The following is a 24,411-nucleotide window of genomic DNA, read 5'->3' on the forward strand; positions in this document are numbered from 1 at the left end:
TCATTCAAATTGTCTGAGAAACAAAATATTCAAATGTATGAGTCTGAATGTTTCATGTGAACATGATGAGTCACACAGTTGATTTCATATTCAGCTCAGAAATTCTGTAATTCAGACTAGGCCATGTCACCGTTAATATGGTGTTTTGAGTCTCACGCAGACTTATTTTAGAAAAATCTGCATACCAAAATGTCATCATACCCAATTCAGACATTTTGTTATGCTGATTTGAAATCTTGGGAGAAGTGGCAAAATAGCGAGGCATATTGGTAGTCAGGTTAAGTAGAAGTAGGAAAGCAAGTGAATCATACTTGACTCTTGGTGTTGTTGCAGATGTACATCCTTGACAGACCTGCCTAGAGATTTCCTGAAAATGAATGAATATTGAGTCTCTACACCATTGCCTAAAACCCTGGAAAGGCAAGCCCCAGTCCATAGGTCCCCCACAGCAGGAAAAAAATAGAAGTAACATATTTAAAAGTTTCTGGTTTTGTTTAAATTTCTCAGATGAGATGTATTTGATCCTCACAGAGGTAGGTTGAGTGAGTTGATCATAGTGGGACAGGTTGAGTCTGTCAGTGTTTCTTATTGTTGCTTTGGACTGGCATTACCTGAGCACTTATTCTGTAGTATTTTGTTGTTCTTGCTACTGCCTTGGAAGTGATTTAGTTGGTATGAAATAAACAGAAAACTGAAGTATATCTATAGGTATTTTATCAAAGAGTTTTTTTCCATTTTATGCTTAAGTAAGTTCTAACAGCCTAAGCCAGAACCTGTATGAATAACTATCAGGAAATGTTCTTTTATACACATTGAAGTAAATTATGATGACTAGTGTTGCCAACAGTTTACAGTAAATAAATGGCTGGGCTTTGCTCTTTCTGGCTGGAACAACCCCCATACAGAGCTGGCCTCCCAGAGTGGGCTGGGAGCAGGCATTAGCATTCCTTAGGATGCAGAAAAAGGTTACACTAACCGTAAACACCAGGAAATTCTGAGTTTGATTTAAAAATTTTAGATGTCCATGGATATTTATGTTAATGTCAGGACTATCTGACTTGCAATTCCCTGATGTATCACAAATTCTAGGAGCACTATAATTAGGTCTATCATTCAATCTGATACTGAATACATCAGGAACAAGCTGACGCTAGTTCAGTATGTACCATGTCAAAATGTTGTAATTAATTTCTGGATACTGCATTAAACAAGAAGAAAAGTGGTACGGAGTTAACCTAACAATGTTTATTTTATGCCACTGTAGATTATATCCATGTCCATTGTGGATCTGAATAGATAATATATTTTTTTTTTTTATGGCAAAGAAAATTTAAAAACTGGAATTACTTACTGGAACTAGTAAATACAATTTATTTCCAAGCCCCAGAAAACACTAATATCTACAGGTCATTTCATGTTTCAGTTGTGTCTATGAGAGCCATATGCGAGTGTTAATTGAAAACCTCTGCAACATGCTAAAAAGTAATTTCAGGCTCTAATGCACCTTTTTCCATGAGGCAAAAAAGAAAAAGGGAAATGAAGCCGGGGAGGGGGTCAGGGAGAGACTCCTGCCCATCTAGAAGGGTCTGGCACCACACTGGTCTGTTGTTCTTTGCTGTAGGGGCATTGCTATATTTTGTCACAGAGGTGGTCCATGACAGCTAATCCAGCGCCTGGTCTGTGGCAGCAGGCAGAAGCAAACATCTGAGGGAAAACAGTAAGACATGTAGCGGTTACAATAGAATCCTTTTTGAGAGAGAATTTCCTCAGTATCTTCAGTAGTTCCCTATGTATAGGTATTCCAGAACTCTCCTTACTGTCTGTATTGCTTACTTTAACAAGTCTGAGTATTATAGTTATTCACATCAAAATTTGACCATTTTTTAATTAAAAGGTTGCTGAATTGTTGGTTTTAGCGATATCTTCTGATACTTCCACAGGTGAACTGTCTGCGATGTGCATGAGTTTCTTCATTCTGTTCTCTTTTGCCTTGGAACATTTTAAGTATTGTGACCTTATCTTACTGAATGGTTAGTTGTTTTATATATTTGTATACCACTTTTGCTCATGAGCTTTCTAACTAATTATATTTTCAGTGCCTCTTCTTTTCACACAGAAAAATTCTGGGCCCATTTCATTCATGTTGCAGGTTTCTTAACCACTCCTACTGCAGTACTCCTAATGCAGAGCGACTAGAAGTAAACTCAGAGCTTCTGATGAGGGCCTATGTTCTAGATGAATTATAATATTCCTATTCCCATGCAAGTAGAGTTTAATTACATTTCCATTATTACTCTCTATCTCATTTCTGATGTAGTTTAACAGATTTGCTGATTAACTAACTTTAGGAAAAGAGCAATAACCTCCCATTACATTAAATACTTGGTAGTGTCTGTTCCAGCCAGACTAGATATTCTGTGTTTTTAACCCTGTTGGAATACTCTTACTTTATTACTATGAACTTTTTCTTTTGTTCCATGTCTGCCCATTCTTTCCTCTCAGAGCAGTTTACAAGGACACAGTATTGAGTGAAGGCAGCAGGGATCATTGCAGGAGGTAGAATTTCAGTCTCACTGGAAATTCTGCATTTCTAAAAGAAAGAAAAATCTCGTGTGATGAAAAGCCAGATTTGCACAATTTTCTATGGGAAGAATTTTACTTTTTTTTTTAATATAATGAAACATAAAATGTTATTAGTTTTTTTATAGCCTCCTCTATATGGTTCCTGACTTGTTTGGGGTTGGAAAGTCCTTCAGGCAAGCTGCCAGAATCTGGGCAACTGCAGAAATTGGGGGTCTCAGCAGCAGGAGGAGACAGATGCTTCCCACCAACACAATCAGACAGTTGATCATTATATATGTGTATATATGTACACACAGACACATGTGTGTGTGTATATATATTCGACATTAAAGTGAGCAAACTATCAGAAGTTTGCCAGGAAGAAGCTGAATACACAGTACTTACTTTATTGTTCGTCCACATATACTCAGTTTTCCTTTATTTATTTTACCTTTGCAACATTTTCAGTCAACACTCAGCTCTTTAGTGGCTTAGCTTTCACTGGCTTAGGTAAAAATTTCTGTTGAATTTGTAAAAGTAAAATGACACAGCAGAACAAACAACAAAGTGAAAGATCTCTCCCAAGCAGGATCAGATAAACTCCTGTTAACACTAGCTGAAGTTACTCAGCTAGTGAAGAAACCTAAAATGGAAGAAAGCAAAGCTACTTAAATGGGATATAATTGTCTCCAGATGGAGAATGGGAGGCCTCATATTTTCTTGGTTATAACAGATGTAGGTGTAGCAAAAAGCCAAATATAAAAAAAAAAAAAAAAGAAAAATAAATAACAACTCGAGCTACCTATGTGTTACTCTAATATATCCTGTAAGTTACCCTGTCAATCCAAATTAATCTGCAGTTGCTGAGAAGTGCGCCATATGGGATATTTCATTGTCCTCATGATACTTCATCTAGAGCACCTTTTCCTTCCTCAAGCTCTCTGAGACACAACTATGTATCTGCATCCCTTGTTACAAACTGCCGCAAAAGTGCTAAAGAAAAGCACTTGGACAGGTTGACACTGATGACTTTTGCTTACTTTGTCAGGAATGGTATTTGGCCCACACCAGATCTGCTGTGAGAAGCCTCTCACCTGCAGAGAAATCACAGGGAGTTCATGCTCCAAGGGAAAGTTTGCCAGCTGCTTAAATCTCTTCCTCTGTACATGACCATTTTAGGTACACAGAGCACAAGGAGGATGGATGGATGGATGGATGGCTGAAATATACATGCCTTCCAAAGTTGGATGCACACCTTGGGAACAGTGCATCAGGTTTTGTTGTTTTGTTTTGTGGTTAGAGTTTGGTTGTTTTGGTTTGGTTTGGTTCAGTTTTCAGGTTTTGGTTTTGGTGTTTGTTTGTTGGGTTTTTTTCCAAATTAGGAACACTGTAGTCTCTTCTATTAAATTTAGAATTCTATTTTCCTTCTGATAAACTGAAATATGACAATAAATTAAACTCATAATTGCCAGTGAAAATATTGCAGGTGGACCAGGATCTGCTGCTTGGACAGCTCTGGTGTAAGGCAGAAGCATCATGTAGCACTATGCAAATGATGCCTGTTTTACCTTAATGCATGACACTAATAAGTGTGGGTATTTTCTTACATTTACTTGGTTTTCCTAAGTGTGTGAAATATAATTCAACTTCTAGGTAACAATCCCATTGCATAATTTTTCCTTGCTTTTTGCTCCTCTTACTCATAAAATAAAAAGAAAATAGAAATACGGTCACGCAAACATTAAATGGGAGAAGCAGAGAAGTCAGCTGTTTTAACCAATGAAGTTCATCTGGTTTATATTATGCCTTGGAAACCAAGGCAAATTTTTCAACATCATTTGCACTCCACTGAACCACAGACTGAACAGTCAGAAAATTGATAATTTGAAAACTGGGGTATGTCTGTAAAACATTAGAAGTAAAATCTGCTGAGTTAGGCTTTTACTGCTGATAGAGGAGAAAATTTTATTCTAAACATTGCATGAGGAAAACACTCCCATGAATTTGCTGTGAAATATCCAGCAGTGATGGGTTCCTGAACAGAAGCATCATGGATACCTGAGGAAGAAATTTACATTATACTAGTATGTGTGGTTAATTATGTCAGCCTTCAGAAACAAGACACTGATTTCTGCAGATATTTTTCTATTTCAAATAGAAAGAAAAAAAAAGACATTAATGTAATTTCTTAACATTAATCCCAGCATCCAGATGGTTCCCTTAACGAGGGAATCATGCAGTCTTAATGAGCACATAAGTTGAAAACTGTATTTGTTCCATGTTTCCACTTGGCCACAGTCTCTGTTTAAGCTCTCTCCCACATGATACAGTACAGGACATGGCATATTTTGAGGCTTATCCAAATTTGGCATAAAAATGCATGTAGTTCTGTTTTCTGGTAAACGCTGTTTGGAATCATAGAAAACAGAAGGAATTCTAGCCAAAGTGATTTTACAGTGCAAATACAAGCACTTTTGAATGCCAAAATAATACTTATTGTTTATAGATAAGAATATTTATGATATAACACTAATGGTATACTAGTTTATACTTGGAGCTGATGAGAAAATGTAATGTGATCTTATTAAAAATCTGTTTCAAGATACAGACAAAATTTTATCCTCACATGCACAAAACCAGATATACCTCCATGATCTACGAAGAGCTTGAAGTTTTGATGACTCAGTTCTTCCTACTTGGCTGTCCTTGCCTAGGATATCATAAAAAGATAAAAAAAATTATTTTTGCTGTGCATACTTATCAGTCTAGACTCCTAAATACACCAAATACTAGCCTGCAAATGCATATATAATTTAAATAGAAATACTTAGTAGTCCAGGTAGTGTCTGTTGAACACATAACCGTACTGTCCTATCCATGCTGACTATCAGAAAATGTACATTTCTGTAAAATTTAGATGTGGAAGATGTTTCTGAGGTATCTTGGTGCTATCAGAAAAGGTTAGCTGGACCGGTTTTAGTAAGTGCCACGTGAGGAGCCATATTTTAACTTGGTTGTATATACACAGTGAATAAAACAGCCCAGCAGTCCTTCCAGCTCGTGAACTGGGACTAGCTGGCATGACAAGGCTGCTGTCCATAATGCTAACTTCATCTGCTCCCTGGAGCAGGTTGTAAGCAGACAAAATAGTCATGTGGAGAGGTCCCTGGTCCAGGCTCAGGTGGTCCATGTTACCCTCCAAACCAAGAAGACTTTACTCCTTTGCTGCTTTATTAAAATAAACTCATCACAGTTTTCTACTGGACTATATTATATTCTGCTTGATTATTACAGTACCACCAATTCCAACTGTTTTTAATTATGTCTTGGAGAATCGTTTGTCCTCAAGTGCTTAAATCTAAAAGGGTTTCCCAAAATGAGGAAAGCCAGGAGCTTTCTTTAGATGCAGTTTGAGATTTTCATCTAATACCTGGACTCTAGTAGCTTTAAAGAAAATACCTTACTCTGAGAGACTGGAAATAACATTTCAAAGATTGTCAGGGCAGGATAATGTGACTTTGACATCCACACCCTGAAAAGTTTCTCTAAAATTCTACTTTTCACAGCAGAGAGTGGAAGCGTGACCCGTACTTCTCCTCACGATGCCCTATTCTTTCTTCCAGAGTTCAAAGTAACAAGTTCTGTGTTAGTATAAGGAATTCACCCAGGCTTCTATTAGCATACAAAACTCACCAGCTGCTTCTTCCCTAGTATTTTTTCAGCATGTATATATTTTCCCAACTGTATAATTGGAGTGTTTTAAGGTGTAAAGAAAGCAGCAGACAATCCTGGAAAAGCTGTGCTCTCTCTTTCCACTGAGGGAGAGACTGGCTAATGTGCACTTTTTTCACCCTTCTGAAAGGAACACTTGATCTTTGACCAAGCAGATATTTCATAATTTGTACTGTTCCTTTTGAATTAATTTGTCATTTTGGTTGTAGTTTATAATAGCTAATATAAGTTTAAGTAGAGGACAATAAAAGCAGTCAGAGAATGTCAGTGAAAATTATTTATTACAGTGCAGAACTGCCTGATGGAGCTGCAGTTTGTCAGCTTCTTAACTTTGATAAAGTGAAATAAATGGATGTTATTAGCAATTTATTGTAAATATTATTTTGTATGATATTTCTAAATGGTTTAAATATTATATCTCTATATACAATATAGATTTTTTTTTTTTTATCCTGTAACTTTTAATTCAGTGTTAAATGGCATACACTATAAAAGGGTAAGAGTAAAACTGCTTCCAAGTACACAGTTTCAGTAAGACATGAACTCGTTCTTGTCAGCTCTTCAGGTTTACAAAGTCACTTCCCTCAAAATAGCTGCTTTAGCAGTTACAGTAAAAATGTTAAGCAATGTAAAGAAGTTTGTGGTAACAATGTAGAGCACTCTTAGGCATCTGCATTTGAAGGCCTACAGCTCTTACCCTAACTTTTGTGCAGCATCATAATTTTTGCATTTATACTGGGTAGCTTAGATAAGTGAATATGAGTATACTTTTAGAAAGACATTATGGTTCTACATACGTAGGGAAAGGATTGATTTTCGATAAATTTTGTATCTGTAGTTTAGGAACATTTTTATAACCTAAATAACTGTATAACGTATATAATTGTTTTTCATTGTAGCTGCTGTCTATTCCTATTCCTTAACTGAAGTTACTCCAGAATTTCTGCCATGCTTTTGGAATTTATTTCTGGCTAAGAAGTTGCCTTCTTTCATTACCTTCTTTCTGTTTGTTGTATCACTAAGTACATATGATAGCACTACAATTTGATTTACGGTTAGTTGGGTAACAATTTGTTCATAGCATTTATGGAGAAATTTTTTCTTTTCATACTTGGCAGGAAGATAAGGAAAATGTCCTTATTTTGTGTATTTCTAACAATCTAGTGCTTTGTTTAGGATTTGTCAATATCTCTTCAAGTTAAAATTCAAAATAGTCTGAAACTATTTTTCATCTACAAATGTTGGGTTGCACAGTAGTATCATAATACCTATGGACTGAGAGATGCAAATTAAGAAATGGGTAACTGCAGAAAATTCAGAGGAGTCACAGAATTAACTTTTACAGCTTTAATATCCAGCCTTGATTTGGCTACTTGACAGAAAAATATGGGGCAAATGAGTAGGATGAAGAAAGAACTGTTAGGGGGAGAAAAGCATGCAGATGAAAGAGGTGGCTTACTACAGTTACATACGACCACTGTCTAGGCACTGTCAGTAGCAAAAGCTGCGTCATACTGATGCAGCTCAGTTCTTTTATTTCTCCCTTTTGCAGGGCTGAAATTGTTTCCCAGCTGCCTAGAGCCTTTCAATCTGCAATACCTGCCTTTAGCAAAACAAGATTCGCAGTTCCTTAGGAACAGGAGTTCCTGGGAGTGGGAGGCTGCCCTGCTGAGCTACTTTCATGGGTGCACCTTACTGCGTTCAGGATATTGAGATATACATTTCCCTTCCCTGAATATAAATTAACCTATCATGATTATTTCTGCAATGAATAACCAATAATTTGTGTAATAGCCAGGCATAGGTCAGAGCCATCCTAGGTTGCCAGTAACAAGCAGCACCTTGATGCAGATTTAGATTATAGACATATTGCTTCATTAAAGTTTTCAAGGCAAAATTTTATGGCAAATCCCAACCTGTTTTGTAGACAAACATGGCAGGCCAGTGTCACTGTCATCCAGAAAGTTCCTTTTCTGGGCCTCAGACTGTGTTCATAACATTTTTACATTGCTGTTTATCCACTCTATATCTCTCATAGCCCCTGTAATTGTATTTATTTAATTTCTTTTTCAAATCAACACTACTATGGTGAGTTTAATATCAAGACAAAAGATTTTTTTTTGTGGTTCTTGTTGAATGGTATTCAGAATTTATAAACTACATGTTAATGCTTCTGTTAATTATTTTTAATCAATAATATGGCAAAACCTTTAAGGCTTTCTAAAGACTTTTTAAATTAAATAAATACCATTTAACTAACACTATTGGAAGCTTAATTTACAAACTTAGCTGCCTTACTATCCTGGTCACCAAAGAGGTCTGCAGGTGACATTTCCTAAAATATCAACTTACAGGACCAAAACAGCATTCCTGCTCCACACGGCCCTTAGCTCTGTACACTTTGAAGCAGTAGGCACTTTAAACCAGTAGTACTTGAGCTCCTCCCTCTTTGAACTGCTACAAAGGGATCAAACACAGTAAATTTAGGTTGTGTAAAATACCACCTTGAAACCTTGCATTTAGTCTTCAGTCCTTCTTAGGTGGTATGGAAAGTTAGGTTTTGCTGGTGAAGAAGTCAAGATTTTTTGTTGTTGCTGCTTTCCATTTTTAGTTCAAATACAAAACTTAATTTTTCATCTTGAAAAAAAGACAATCCTGGAGGCTTAGTTAAACTAGACAGTGCAGTGCAGCTGTCAGACACTATTTGATGTTGAATATTCCTGATCCTACCATACAGAAACCAAATATACTATAAAAACAACCATACATTTAACTTGTAATTTGGTATGCATTCAATTTCATGAACAGTCTACTGTAGCACACTACTGTTACTGCACCATGTGTTAGACAGACCAAAGTAAAAGGAAAAATTTTCAGGAACTGGCTCTTTGGCATCTATTTGATTTGGTTCAACTTTGAGTCTTGCAAGTTTTGTGAGATTTTTTTATATATAAAGTAGTAAAAAATTATGAAAAAAACCCTGCTGAGATCGTTCAGCTTCATGCTAATTATACCAGCAAATTTACAGGGAAAAATGTTTTCCAAGATCCATGTGAAACCATATTAACTGAACTGCACCAAACCTATCTTACTGAGATGACTTGTCAGGAAGGTGACATACTATAATACATAATTCAAACTGATTAAACCCAAGGAAAAGACCTGGAATGCAAAAACTATTTAGTGTGAAATTCAAATGGATAACACGGGATGATAGATATTTCTAGCTTTTATATGTTGGGAGGGAAAAGTGACAACCGAGCACACATGAACAAAGATATGCCCCTGAAAACTGAAGAGGCTCTCCAGTTCTTCATCCAAATGCAAACCTGGTTAATTAAGCTGCAAAAGCTTTGGCTCATTTTCCATTATCTATTTTATTTTTTGCTGTTGATACTTGTTATATTTTTAAATAAAAACATAGGACCATATTTGTTAGATGAGGTTTCTATCTTACTCTTCCTGCAAACTCACTTTTAAAAAGTATCATAATATATTATTGGTGGTGCTATTTTCTCTACCAGTGTAAATAACCACTCAGTTTACTGGTGTTTTTCCTATCACATAGGATGGTGTTTGCTGAAGTTATAATGCAAAATGAGGCAGGAAGATGTTATTAGGAAGCGTCAACTTCAAATTATAGATCAATTGCAACAGAGTAAAAATCAGTGTGTGCATCTGAAACCTGTCATGTAAAGTAAATGTATTGAGTAGTTAAATATCACTTTGTGTACTTAATAGGCACGTGTGCTGTAGCATGGCTTAGTTCTTAGGAGTAATGACCCATCAGCTGAGCCTGAAAGAGATCCCAGACTGATTTCAGATATGGATAAGAAAATAAACAATAGGGCCTTTTTTTTTTCTTCTTTTTTTTTTTTTTTTTGGTTGGTAGTAGTAGTATTTCTTTATTGTCGTGTTTCCCACTTGAAGGAAAACAGGTTACTTTTTAAAGTGCTGTACTTACCGAGAGAAGAGCAACACATTCTGTTGCTCCAGTGTAGCTGCTCCAGCTTGTCAAAAGAGTTTATATTAAAAAAGCTGAAGTGGGATAAGTTTCAATGTGGTGCTCTCATGCATATTCAGATTTAAACCACAGATTTGTGTCTGCACCACAGATTAGAATTACTGACATTATATCAGTTCCATATATCTGTGGATAAATCCTTGCAGGAGAGAAAGATTCAAGTTGTTAATTTTGTTTTAAATACTACATATTGCAAGAGATAAAAGATCAAATAAGTTTCATATTCAAACTAAAACTAGACCAAAACCCAGGATATGTAAAGGATGAAAGGGTAACTGTATTGTAGGAGAGGCCTTAGGGTTATTTAGAAACGTGATTTGACTGTTCTGATGTTCAGTGGTTTCTTTTCACTAAGATTTCAGTTGCTGATAAGACTTGATGAGAACTTTGTGTCAAGAAAATAACTCATGTTTTTCTAAAGCTCCAATGCATTTTTTTCTATTGCTTTTCTCTAATGTTGCATTAACCCCTTCTCCATCTTAGTATACTGAGCTGAAGGAAGCCTATTTCAAATGGTATTCTCAGAAAACAAAACAAAACCAGAGGGATTTGACCGAGCTGTAGAAGGGAAATTCTTAGGCCCATAAGCAAAGTTCTAATGTTTTTATATATTAAGATAGTCAAAGCACCATAATCAGCATCTTTCACAAGAGAAATATCAGAATCCATAGATCCTACATCTGCTCATCACCAGTGCAATATACTTTATCCGGTGCACTGGTTGTCATCATAGAAACCATGTGAGTCCAAATACAGAAGTTCTGCAACCTAGAATCATGTTTCTGAAGCAACAGAGAAAGGTCAGAACCACAAGAGCAGCCATGCGTATCTCATCCCTCAGTGTGGCACACTAAGGACACCCAGCAATATATTCAAAAGGCAAGCCTGGGAAGTAAAAGTTTTCATTTTAATGGACACTGAATTAATAAAATCCACAGAGACATTGGTTTGGGTTTTTTTCTTCAGTCTTATCTTTTCCCTATTCGCCAAACAGCCACCTTTGTTCTATAGATGCTATTTCTCTCTTTTTGCTCTCTATAGATTTGCTATTTGTTCCCTTTCCAGCACCGCTTTCTTCTTCAAAGGTACTGCATTTTATTTTTTTCTTCTCTAGGTCTAATTAATGAACAGAATCAGATCAAACTAAGAACGCAATTCATTCTAATTCATATTAGTCTTTAGTTACTGATCTAGATGAAAAGATTGTGTATGCAAAGTTTTTTCCCTTTTTCTACTACTGTCAACTCACTTGTTGAAAGACATCTTTGCAAATTGGACTTATCTAGAAATGTCTTGCACTGATTATGATCTTACAAAATTAACACATTCAAACTCTGGGGTTTTGGTACTACAGATTTCATTGTCAGTATCTACATTTTTGGAACCTTGGATTCAGATCCTAGAATAGTCCCAGATCATGCCCTGGTTTATTTCAAAAAATCAAAACAATCCTTCTCTGACATCTTTGTTCTCTTAGAAGTTAAGAGCAGACATTATTTTGGTACAAAGAGCTGCTGGCTCACATTTTGGAAACACATGGTCATCCCTAACAAGGTTGTGGATGAGTAGACCTGAACGTACTCGGTGTTCTGAGAGCTCAGCCTCCTCCCTGAGAGCTCTCAGCCTCCAGCGGTGTGCCAGCTGCACATGTCTGTGTCAGGCAAGGCAGCCACAGATCAGATCTTACTGTTTCATTCGCTGTGACTGTGCATGCAGGAGGTCCTGTATGAAAAAAAATATGCATATCCTCAGACAAGAGGGCATGAATCCTTTATGAACTGCAAAGCCAAGGACTGCAATCATAATTTTAGTACCTGTGAATTTTAAATGGGTTTCTCATTTCCTTGCATTAAAATAATGTTTTTCTCTTTCTAGGTTATTCTTTTTCCCTAGGTAGTTGAAAAATTATTAAAGATTAGAAAGATAATCTTGAGTCTATTTTCTTTAGGTGCCTCTCTGAGAAAGAATATTGGCAGAATTAGTGGTTGTTATAATCTCTTTCTGTGCAAGCCTTTCAGAAGAAAGATTCCTGCCCAGAGCTTTCTCTAAAATGATGACATTTTGAACCACCTGGCTAGGGGTCATGAAACAAGTGGTCATTTGAGGGCTTGAGTGGGGAAGCTGTTATGCTAGAAGGAGAAACAGTGCAGATGCAAACCATGTGTTAGGAGAACTTCCTATGCGCTGTTTGGAGGACTTCCTTGGGACAGTTGGGATAACTAAGCTTTAAATGTTTACTAAATTCAAATTTAAATACAATTTAAAATAAAGATTGAAGAAGCCGTAGTTTTTCAACCGCAATCACAACAGCATGTATTAGATTGAGAATTTTTTGGGCAAAACATCCTAATAACTCATCCTTATCTTTGCAAGAATGGCATCCTAACTGAGAAATGTTTTATATGCCAAGATCTTTTTTTCAGTTGTAACATGCCAAAGTGAACCAAAGTGAATCATATATTTGTGTTCTTGTCCAAAATAACAGAACATGAAGGAGAGAAACAAGAGGGCAAAAAAATCCGAGCCAGTTTTTCTCTCAAATGTCACCTTATCTCGATGTTGATCAGCTGGGCATGACTTCGCAGGATTGAATTTATTTACATATATAGAAGTTGCTTAAACAGTAAAAATAAATTTTAACAGTTTACAACTTCATATTCCAGAGACAGAAATGTGGCCTTTGCTGTGATTTGTAAAACTGCCAGTGTATTTTGAATGTTAGCTCAAGTTAGATAGCAGTTATGAAATATGTGTCTATAGGCGTGGAGCATTTTAAAAGATATTCTTACAGCCAACATTTAAGGTCAGCAGTAGTCTTTAACAATGTTTGCAATATCAAATATAACATAGTTTTCTGAATTGTTAAAATTGTGTATGAATATCAAAGAAGAAACTTTATTGAAACTTTGTAGGTGTAAAAGTTTCTGAAATTTTCTGTAAATGAATCAATTACTTTCATGTAAACTTTCACGTATACTTAGAGAAGTTTCTTTTTTGCAGTACTTATGTAGATAATTTAAGATGGGAAATAAGAGAGAATAAGAGTCCGAGTGGTCTTTGCAACCCAGTATGAGTTTTTCAACCTTCCCTTGGACATGTAGCAGAATCAAAGCAAGCCACCTTTCAAAGTTGCATGTGAAATGCTGTCAGTGGAATGAAAAGGCTCACTCTAGTTTTACTAGGTTTCATGCAAACATGCTGAAATACAGCCCAGATTGTCTCTAATGCAACCAAGAGTGAGCACATTCTGTTATACATGCTGTTTAAAGTAAGTAGTTTCAAATAATAGCTGTTGTAGTTTAGATTTTTTTTACTGTAAATTTCTATAAAATTGTTAAATATAATTTTCCAATGCAGCATACTTAAAATCTCTATTGGCACAGGGATAATATTTTGAATTATTGCACAATTTAATATGTGTACTCTAATTTTACACTGTTATCTGTGACCAGCTTCGACACAGACTTAAAATAATTTAAAATTCATTTAGTCCTTGCATAAGTGATTCTTCATTTCTTGAATATTCTCATGTTTCAGACATGCATGAAATATATTCAAGGTGTGGCATAGACAGTCTTCCAATGAGCTTATGATTTTTGTGAGAAATATGATGCAATAGTAAAAAGGCAACTTGAATAACTGTGTTTGGAGAAGAGGTAGTCACCATAAAATGTAGGCAATGTGATTCTGGATCTTCTGAAGTAGCAAAATCTCCATGATCACAGCAAGCCTAGCATTTTACTCGAGCTTATATAAAATAGAAGTCCAAGTTGTTGTTCTCTAGCCATTGTTAGACATGGCCATTGTAGGAAGAGCATGTTTTGAAGAGTAATTTAAAAAATAATGTTGAGGGGAAGTTAAAATTTTATGGGGTCTTTTTCCCTGCATACAGTATCTGCATGAAAAACACACATGCTTGAGAAGGAAGAAAAAAATGGGTGATTGAAGCAGTCTTTATTATCAGACTGAAGTCAACTGTTTGATAGAGTGCAGATTAAAATGCCTTAGAAGAAAGAGAGTAGAATTTATGTGGAAAATACAATTTTCATCCAAGAGGGGGGCCATACATAAGGACATGAAAATGGAATTACACTGTTGAAATAGTCAGCCAGAAAGATGTGGCTGTCTTTTTGACTAGGAAGTGGTGATACCAGCAAAGTCCATTGGGGAATAGTTAGAAAAGGTCTGATTATGTTTTGGGAGTCTGGACAGAATAATTCTGACAAGTATTGTCCAAATGGAAGCAATGATGCTCAGCTATGGCAAGGCTGGCTTGGCCAAAATGAAGGACCAAAGCTGAAAACGTTTTAGGATAACATGAGTAAGTGAGAGTGTTAGTCATGTGACAGAAAAATCTATGAGATAATGCTCATTTAAAGCTGTTCTAACATTTTGCTTGTACAGGAATATCAGAAAATTGTATGAGAAGGATGGTGAGGTAAAATGAGGTAAGAGTTTAATACAGAAGGCTAATGTAATGGCTCCTCCACGTAAATATGGTGTATTTAACAGTATTTTTAAATGATTTAAGGTAGTGGATAAGAAAGAAGATGTCAAAAATAGAGGGCCATGGAATTAGCTTAAGAGAAGGTGTGGTGTTAAATTGAGAAAAAAAACAAGATTTCCGTTTGGCAGCACGGTTGAAATATAAGAAGAGAGGATGCTGAGTGTGGAGGAATTTTTAGAGTCAGGGAATAGTTTCTAGCTTCACAATCTGTCAGAGCTCAAGGAGAATGAAAGTAAGATTTAACCAGTGGAGGTCATTTCAAACACTGATTGATATTAGAGCAAATTAATACTGAAAATCTGTGAGGTTCAGATCAACCCAGTTACAGCTGTTTAGAGGATAAAACTTGTAACTGATGTAACGTCTTTTAACTTTGTATTTTCCAACCGAGACATAGTTTATTTTATAGTGGATAGCAATTGTGACCATGTAGCTCTTACGAAGAATGTGTAACCTTTCTAAAAAGCTACCATGACAAAGATGTTATTTTTAAAAGCGTATTCCCGTAAACAAAAATTTATTTGGAGGAAAAGTTACTTTCAATGAGTTGTTTAATTTATAAAAGAATGGAGAGAAAAGTTTCATATTTCTTCAAAGTGACAATTTAATATTTAGGTTTTACTGTGTTTGAGACAGTAAGACTTTAAAAATATCAAGTTGAGAGGTACCTGGTTATCTGTATTCTGAAAGAAGCAGTCTTTGTTAAAAAAGGAGTGAAGTCAAGGCCCTTAACTGATTTGAACTACTCTTTGTCATCACTGAAAATGATCTGAAGTAGTACATCAGTAACAGACTTCCAGCGTATCAGTCACAGAAGGGAAATTAAGAGGTAGGACTTCCCATTGCAGTTGTACATGGATGATTTGGCTGGTGGGGTTTTTTTTAGGAAATGTGTGGTGTAAAGGTTGATGAAGAGCCTTTATTATAAAAAAACCAACAAACTAACTCAAGAAAAAGACTTGGTGCCTTTCCTGTTTTTCTAATCAAAGAGTCTTTCTTCATTTAACACAGCAGCAAATGTCTAGAAGGAAGTTAGCTGGACTAGATTCAATGGTTCCTTTTGATTGCTTTATTTTTCCCCAGTCTGGGGAGGAAGGGGCAAGAGGTCAGAAGTGTAGCTGTTTTGAACCATGACAGCTACTACATTAGTTATGGACTGGGGAGGTGTCTTAACATGGTTCATCTCTCACGCAATCCAAGTATGATAAGACATGAGGCCAAATACGAAAATATTTTGGAATTTATATTTCTAGGAAAGCAAAAAATTTAATCTTATCTACATTCAGTTCAATTGCTACAACTAAGAGGGTGAAGAGAAAAAAGAAAAAAAAAATCATGTTATAGAAGCTTATAGTTTTTAGGCTGGTACCATAGGATTTATCAATTACACCTTGAACTGCCCAAAATCTAGTTTCTAATATAAAATAAGCAGGAAGCCGTACTCCACAGAAGCACAGATAGACAGCTGTGAGGAGCAGTTCTCTCTGTCTTAAAATAGATGTCTGAATCATGGAAATAGAGTATCCCAGCGAGTACCTAACAGAGTTATCTATAGCAGGAGCCTGGCTGACCAGTTTAAATCAGCAACCAAACCTTTTGACAGCTTAAGGCTAAAGAGAAAACTCCTTTCTCAGTGTGCCTTGTTTAGCTCTCAGTGAATAATTCATGGCAAGTAAGGTACTCTCAATTTAACCTTCATTTGTGCTCATAGAATGCTGTCCAGTAAAACACATAGCTTTTTTTTTTTAATTAAAATCATGTGTTAAAATTCAAGCAAATGTTGTACTTCTCAGTGTTCATATAAAGCCTTGCTTTTTTCTTTCTTCTCCCTGTACCAGCTAGATTAAGTCTTTGGAGTTTTCCATACCTCAGAAACAGAGATAAACAAGATTAGATAATATTATACAAATTCAAGTGGATTTTTTGAAACACAAATGCCTGAGAGGTGTAGTTCCTCTTCAAGAAAGGTTTGGTTGCATAATGAATAATTCAGGTTTAATTTTACTTCCTCACATTTTTCTGAAGCACTTGGAAGTATGGATGATGTCATTCTACCAAACAAGAGTCTTACCCGTGTCTGACTCATTCAGGTCATGGTCCAATACCTGTGGATGCCAAGTTTCCAGTGAATAACATTGAGAAATCCACTCTCCTGTTTTGTGGAGAACTGTGCTGTTACACTGTTTTAAAAACCCCAACTCACATTTATTTTCATGAAGACTTCTGATAGTGAAAGTTGATTGCTGCACTCCTTCCAAAAAAAGAGACGTATTACTGAAAAATACTCATTTTAGAATGTGTTGTTGAGGAATACTGCTAAAGTCAGCTGTTCGACAAATTGAGAGTGCGGCAGGAGTACATTTACACTGTACTCACCGAGCAAGTAGACCATATTTATTCATAAGTCAGGTAGCTTGATCCAGGCAGCAAAATGTATATGCAAATATATATACATATGCATATATATATGTATATGCAAAGTTGAAAAAAAAGTGGTTTAATACATAAGATTAGCAAACATACTTAAAATTCCTTTATGTGCAAATTTTCAGGTTGTGTATAAGTTTTGTCTTGAAATTGTGGTATATTTTGTATTCTTGAAAAAGATTAATCATCATCTTGAAACATATGCATCGTTTTCTTGAAATGGCAGTATCCCTAAGTCTCTTCTAGATATCCCTCTTCAATTGCTCACTTTCGTGTTTGAATGATATTCAGCAGGACTATCCCATTCTTCTGAACAAGGTGAAGATGAAGGAAGATATATCCTACAAAATATTGTTCTCAAAGTAGTAAGCCTGACACTTAACAGTAACTCTGTCCAGGACCAGCCTCAATTATGAAATCTTTGCACAAGGAATACAGTTCTCTCTTGCTTTTCCTAGCGGCCACTGCTTCATTAACAAAAGAAAAAAAATTTAGTCTTTTTTTTAGCCCAAAAGACTGACATACTGCACTTGAAAGGCATAGTTACTGCTTAGCTCTAACTTAAATATGAGCCACCAATGTTTACTTTTTAAGCAGCTATTTAGCTAAGAAATTGTAGTCCAAGTTTGTGTGAAGCAAATAGTTGAAAAACAGAGAGCCTGATGGAAACGTTGGTAGACTTTCCATTTAACAGTGTAATCAGTGCTGTAAATATTGCAGTATGTCCATTCAGAGCTGAAAAAAAAAAAAGACTATTTTTTTGTAATACAAACCACATTTTTATAGGTCTTTTTAAATATATAGAGAGACATGGCTGATTATCTGGGGATTTTTTTTTGGTCTTATTTTAAAAACAAGAGAAAACCACCCTGACACAGTTGGAAGCCTTAGCTCTGCTCAAGTTAAAGTCTTCCAGTGGGCTAGTATTTAATCTTAGGCTATTCACTGTTATCCAGTATTAGTCCAACATTAGCAGGTACCTTTTGTTACAGCCTTAATGGTGGACGTTAACCACAGACCACAGCCATACCTCATAGTGTGACATCACACATTTTGCCTAGAATACAATGTTTGTCAGAAAAAAAATATTTTCCTTCTCCTAAAAACTATCTTTTGTTTTGTTTTTGAATGTCTAGCAATGAAGCTTTACATAGGTACTAGATCTATCGTGATAAAGCTTGATTTCTACAACCGAGTCAATGTGGACCAGCAATGGTCAGTTAGTACTGAATTTGCCACTCTTAATTCCATAGCTGACATGAAAATTGGCCCAGAATAAAAGCAGAGGGACATGTTTTAAGTCCACCATGTATCAAGAACCTGGCTTTGCTATGTGAGGGAGAGAGGCACTGTGAGGCCTCTCTGCAAGATGTGCCTTGTTTGCTGCTCAGGCAGCAGCACCTGGCACTGAGGCTGAGTCTTCTCAGACCAGGCATCGTGGCAGAACAGGGTATTCTCACATAAGGCCCTCTTTGCCATGCTGCCTATGAGGAGTTCTGCATGCTTGAATCTTGGTAAAGCCTTTGTAGAGCACATAGTAACTTTATTTACACTGTACTCACCGAGCAAATAAACCATATTTATTCATAAGTCAGGTAGCTTGATCCAGGCAGTTAAATTTAAATGAATATAGAAAGAAAACACTAATGACGTATGTTGTATTTCTTCTGTGCCCTTTTGTTTGCCTTTTTCCATTCTTACGGGTTCTAAGCAGTAATTACTATTATATTTTTCAGTTATTTTACTTACGCAGTTACACACACATTTTTCCTCTTTGATGGAGTCACTCCAGTCAAAAGGGGATATGCTGTTACCTAGAAATGGACAGCGGAGTTTAATTACCTGACATTCCATCAATACTATATAAAAGCATATTTTTAAAATCATTTGCTATGTTGAGCAGTGGCAGAATCTTCTGGTGGGTCAAAAATTTCCTTCTTTAATTCTCTGTCTTAATGCTTGTTATTGGAAGATATCTCTTCTGAACCTACCCCTGCATTACTAGTTCTCAAACATATGCAGGTAATGTAAGAATATCTTGTTAATCTTTTCTGTCCTTCAGTCTTGTTCTACAATACAGGACATAAGAGGATTATCTGGTGCTGTGGATGAACTAGGATGAACTGTGGAAGTCACAGTTCAGCAATACTAACTGGTGTGGTGTGCAGATTGTGATAAAATGTTTTCTGTTGTGGAGTATGTGGTCCTAGAGATTAGAAAGGTTGGGTACAGATCTCGGTGTATATTGTTTGTTTATTGAAAACTATATTTCATATAAACATATAAACTGGAGAGCATATATGAAGAAAAGGAAAATAAAAAGTGTGCACAATACCAGGTGCACTTGTAGCTAAGCAGTGCCGGGGACAGTCCTGAGTCAATGAGCACAGCTGCAGGTTTTTAGAGACACTTAATAATCCTATCTGAAAGATTGCACATCAGGAAGCAGCAGCTTGTTGTATACCTTTCATTCGCAGATGTGCATTCCGAATAACATGTGTAAGAGCCCAGTCATTCTTTGCATGCTAAGGCTTGACATTAGGCTTCCAGGATTCTGTTTCTTTTGATAAGTTGCCAGTCCCTGCATGTCCTAAAGCAATGCATATTTGCTAGGAATTCCTGATTTTTTCACCCCAGTAAGCAAGAAAAGTGGTATCAGCTGTTGTAGGCTTAACATACAGTGTTAAACTTGAGTCTTACCAGACTACAGGGGCTTTTTACCTCCTCTTAAACAGGAAAATAGTGAATCTATTTCTTCAGTCTGTATGCAACAGCAGCAGTAATAACCTGGCACCTATTGCATGTTTTCAGCCCTTTGATGTCCAACTGCTTTTCAAGCAGCATGATGTGTTATCCCTGTTTTACAAACGTGGAAGCCAAAACTCAGAATGTTTAAGCAAATATTCCATACTCTCAAGACAAAGATTTGCCCAAGCATGGAACAGAACAGTCAGTCCTGTGCCTCATTCCCTAAGCCATACTTTTCCCAGTTCATTTTAATTTTCAATTTTGTGCAATGCAACACTGGTTTAATTCAATTAGTTACTAATTTGAAGATGAGTAACTAAGGTACAAGCATCCTCAAAGTGGGTTGAATCTTGCACACATTTTGTTATTGGTGTTTTAATTACATCTGTATCTTTTCTTCCTTAGACAGCTTAACTATGCAGCCAGAACCTCAGCTGACAGATACATGGAGATAAAAAATATTGTAGCTTTTCATGCTGCTTTTATCATTAGTGTATTTAGCAGTACTGAATGGCTCCATCTTTTAGAATTTTTGTTATTTTAAAATACTTTCTTCCTTATTTTCATTATGTAGTCAACACTTGCCTTAACTGTGATGGCATACCAACAGGAGCCCAGTTGGAGAGCCTTTATTCCTGCAACCCTAAAAAAAGGATTCCAAAAAGGAAAAGAAATATGATATTTTTAAGTTACAGCATTACATGCACAAATCAGATGCTACAAATGCCTGTTGCATGTGTCGACGAATGCTTGCATTTTTAGACTATGTATATTCTACATGCATCTATAATGCCATGCACACAGTTTTAAATAATGAATATGCTTTTATTTATCTTTTTTATTGTACTTCATATCTGTACAAAATTTGCATTTTGACATTTTGGATTTAATAAGAGAAAATGCAGTAGCTCTTTACTCATAAAATACTGTTCTGGGAGAAGAGAATGCTTCCACGTAACATAGATACATTTCCATCTTCCAATATGTAAATCTTAGCTTTTATGAAGAAGCAGATCTGATACTGTGATTTCTTATGTCTTTAAGAAGTTTCATTTACTTCTTTGCTTATGGCTTCTGATTGGCTGTTTTTACAATTCATTAATTGATATCACAATTTTCCATTGCTATTAGAGTAGAATGGCCAATTCTGTCTTTATTCTATTAATTTCTCATTCTCTTAATTCCTCAAATTATGAGAAGTTGAGAGTTTATATTATTTGACCCAAGACCAGGGGCCTAAAATAAATTATGTGTCATCTTCTGTGATCACAGTGGACTGGTATGCTCTTACCTTTATTTAAATCTTGGCTAAAACTACGATTGATCTTCATGGTAGCACAACAGGTTTTATGTACAAATTAGAAGCTATTACTAACTGCCAAAGCTGGTCTACTAGTTTCCCTATAAACTTCGTCAGAAAAGGTTTGTCTTTCTCATATTGACTATTGAATCCCTGGGCTCCCTGCAAAAAAAATTTCCCACTAATGGAGCTGGGAAATCACAGACAAAATGGTTTTGCATTCCATGTGGCTTGCAAGATACCAATCCAGATGAAAAATTAAGGGTTTTTTGATTGTTTATTGTTGCTTTTTTTTACTGCCTCGTTTTCTGAAACTCTCCCTTTTTTTCAGTTTTCACCAAAGTCAATTTTTGAGTTTCGCATAGAACAAACATTCTCTGGAGGACTATGAGCTCTCCCTCCTCCTGACAGATACCTTTTTGCAGGAAGCCTGTCTTTCTAAGGTTGCTGCCTGAGGACAGGCTTTGATTTGACTGCTTGGAACATGGTTGCAATACCGTAGTCTTCTTGTTGCTGACTAATATATATTTCATAATAGTACCTGGTCTAACCTCCTGCTTGGAGGGCAGGGTTTATTTCTAAAGAGCTGATGAAAGAAAACAAAACCAAACGCATGGTAGCAATAGGTGCTGCCGTTTACCACTGTTGGTGGTCTGCATCTCCATTAGCCATTTTTTATGAATCAGCATTGAAAAACACTACTTTAATTATATAAATACCTGTAACTACAGTGTATTCATATTGTATAGTAATATTTAGTATACAAATATACTACAGTATCTTTCTAATTATATTTCTATTAACTACAAGAGGCAGCATCTTGACTGATACGCTTTTGAGAACAAACCATCCTGAGATACCCACTGTGTGGCACAGCAGAAGTAGTCCTTAAATATTCCATTCCAGTAAGATATTGTACAACTGCTTAGTCAAAAGCTCCATTTTCTTTCATTTTATGTTCCTTCATTGATATGGGAATAATGTTGATATTTATCGGTAGTAAATAATCAGGCAAACTGTAAAAAAAGCTTTAAAATGGCCAGCTATTCTGTAATAGCCCAGCACCTCGAATTCACATGATTTTTGTTTTTCTTCATGAATTATTCTGTCTGTTTAAGGAATAAAAAACTTTCACAACATGGTGCCTCATTTATGTCTACTTCGATAGATATGTGACCTGCACACTGACAGACCCAACTGTTACTAAAGGTCCCATGACTGTATGACCCTTTGAGCTCCCATGACTGTATGACCCTTTGAGCTAAATTTACCACAGATGCTTTTTCCACTCTTTGAGGTTAACTTCTATGATTCCACAGGACTCTTACAAAAGGTCCTGTGTTAACCACTCGGTGATATTTGAAAGATAGGTGCCAGAAAACAAGAAGAACAGAATGCTTAGCAAGAAACCTTATTAACATTCCTTCTGCTGTTGTGGAGTACTTTATATGCAGATGACTGGTACAAGCCTCCAGGGCAGTTAGGATCTTTCCTGTTGATACACAATGTATTTGGTAATGCATTTTATTGTACTGTTATAAAATGAAGTGCAAAGGTTCTAGAGAGCTTTACACACTTTCTGTATATTCCTATTTGATGTATTTTTTCATATTTTAATGTATAGCCTGTTTATTATTTTTTCCTTCTATTTGCCAAGTCTATATAAATGTTATAAATATGATTTTTAGTTCTGGCTTTCATTATTAACCTAGCTCTACTATCATCCAAAGTAATATACTGTAACACTCGTGAAGACTGTACAAAGGAATGGCTATTATGCATGTAACCACTTGTTGAGCAATAACTTTGCTTTTTCAGTTTAAAAACAATTCTAACACAGTTCAGACCAAATTCAAAATGTGTAATTTGAATGGTATATTCACTATACAGTTCTTTGCACTTTTTTCCTCTTCTACCACTGAAGCTGCCAAATATGCTTACACTATTTCCTAAAAGAAATTAACTTTCAAAGCTTTTATGGTAATTTTTTGACTAGAATTTATAAATGCAAGTTTGTCTGTAATGCATAAACTATTAAAGTATTTGTTGTAACAGGAAAAGATCTCTTTCTGCAGTATGGTAGAGAGAACGTCATGTTAGAGTTCTTTAACTGAGGTATTTTGTCCTTCAGTGGTTTATAACAATAGCTGTCTGTATGTGTGTTTGACTTTAACAGTCAACAAGGAATTTTATTTTTACTTAACTTCCCCACAGTGTTTTGAATGTCTTTCAGATAGGGAATACTTTCTGTTTTGTGAAGTTAGACAATAGTACTTATTCACAGTATCAAGGCAAGGGTTAGGAGAAAAAGAAGGGGAAGAATTATATTTCTAGGTAAGGCTTTTATTTAACTTGGAATGAAAAATCTTTGTTCCTTTCTTGACTCCACAGAGACTGATTTATCTAGCACGTCTGTAAGTGGAAATTCCCTGCAAACTCACTAATGTTACTGTAACTTACATTCATCTTTTCCTTTAATTTATTATCCATCAGTATTGTTCCTTTTCTTTTTTTTAAATGTGATTGACCTTTAAACCTGTTGTTATCAAACTGCAAGAAAGAGATAGAGACTTTTCAGCTGCCTTCGTTCCCATGTGACCTGCAGGGAGAATAGATTCAAAATAGACTAGTTCCTCCCAGGGCAATACAAGACAGAAGAGAAAAGCACTGTCATTTCCGAACAGCACAGTGCTAGAGTAAATTCAGCGTGAAAAAGGAAGGAGTTGCAGCGTGTTAGAATTCTTCCTCCACAGCCTGGATTATTACAGGAGACGAATTTTAAGGGTTTTAGAAGGCAGAGGATTTTAAAAAAATGCTTCGAAGTGGAGTCCTTTGAGAATGAGCTGTGTAAGGACAACTGAGGTTTGACTCTAGAAACACTGAAGGAATTTTTCAAAATGAGCATTGTTATGAAGCCAAGATCCCGATCTACGAGCTCCTTAAGGAATGCCGACATAATGTGGTAATGTGTTTCGTTTGCTTCTTTCAAACTCCCCTTCCTATTATGACACACAGGCATGTCCCAAGAAAGTCCCAGGGTTTAATTTTGACTTGATAGATTTTGCATGGTTACTGAAAATGTTTGTCTGCTGAGTTTCACAGTTCATAGTA

The 24,411-nt window shown here is 36.0% G+C and overlaps 1 protein-coding gene across 4 annotated transcripts in view; it reads left to right on the top strand.

The window, feature by feature from the left end:
• Positions 1-24,411, top strand: part of PDE4D (phosphodiesterase 4D) — a 624,748-nt gene that overhangs the window by 438,945 nt on the left and 161,392 nt on the right. Inside the window, exon 1 of one of the 4 annotated variants that reach the window (XM_056324009.1) lies at positions 23,971-24,262. The exons of the other annotated variants lie outside the window; for them this stretch is intronic. Coding sequence (XP_056179984.1) covers positions 24,198-24,262 — 65 coding nt within the window. The 5' untranslated portion in view covers positions 23,971-24,197. Of the gene's footprint in view, positions 1-23,970; positions 24,263-24,411 lie in introns of those variants that run through there. 4 annotated transcript variants of the gene reach the window in all.

This window comes from Falco biarmicus, chromosome Z (genome assembly GCF_023638135.1).
Source record: "Falco biarmicus isolate bFalBia1 chromosome Z, bFalBia1.pri, whole genome shotgun sequence".
In the NCBI taxonomy this organism is placed as follows: Eukaryota; Metazoa; Chordata; class Aves; order Falconiformes; family Falconidae; genus Falco; species Falco biarmicus.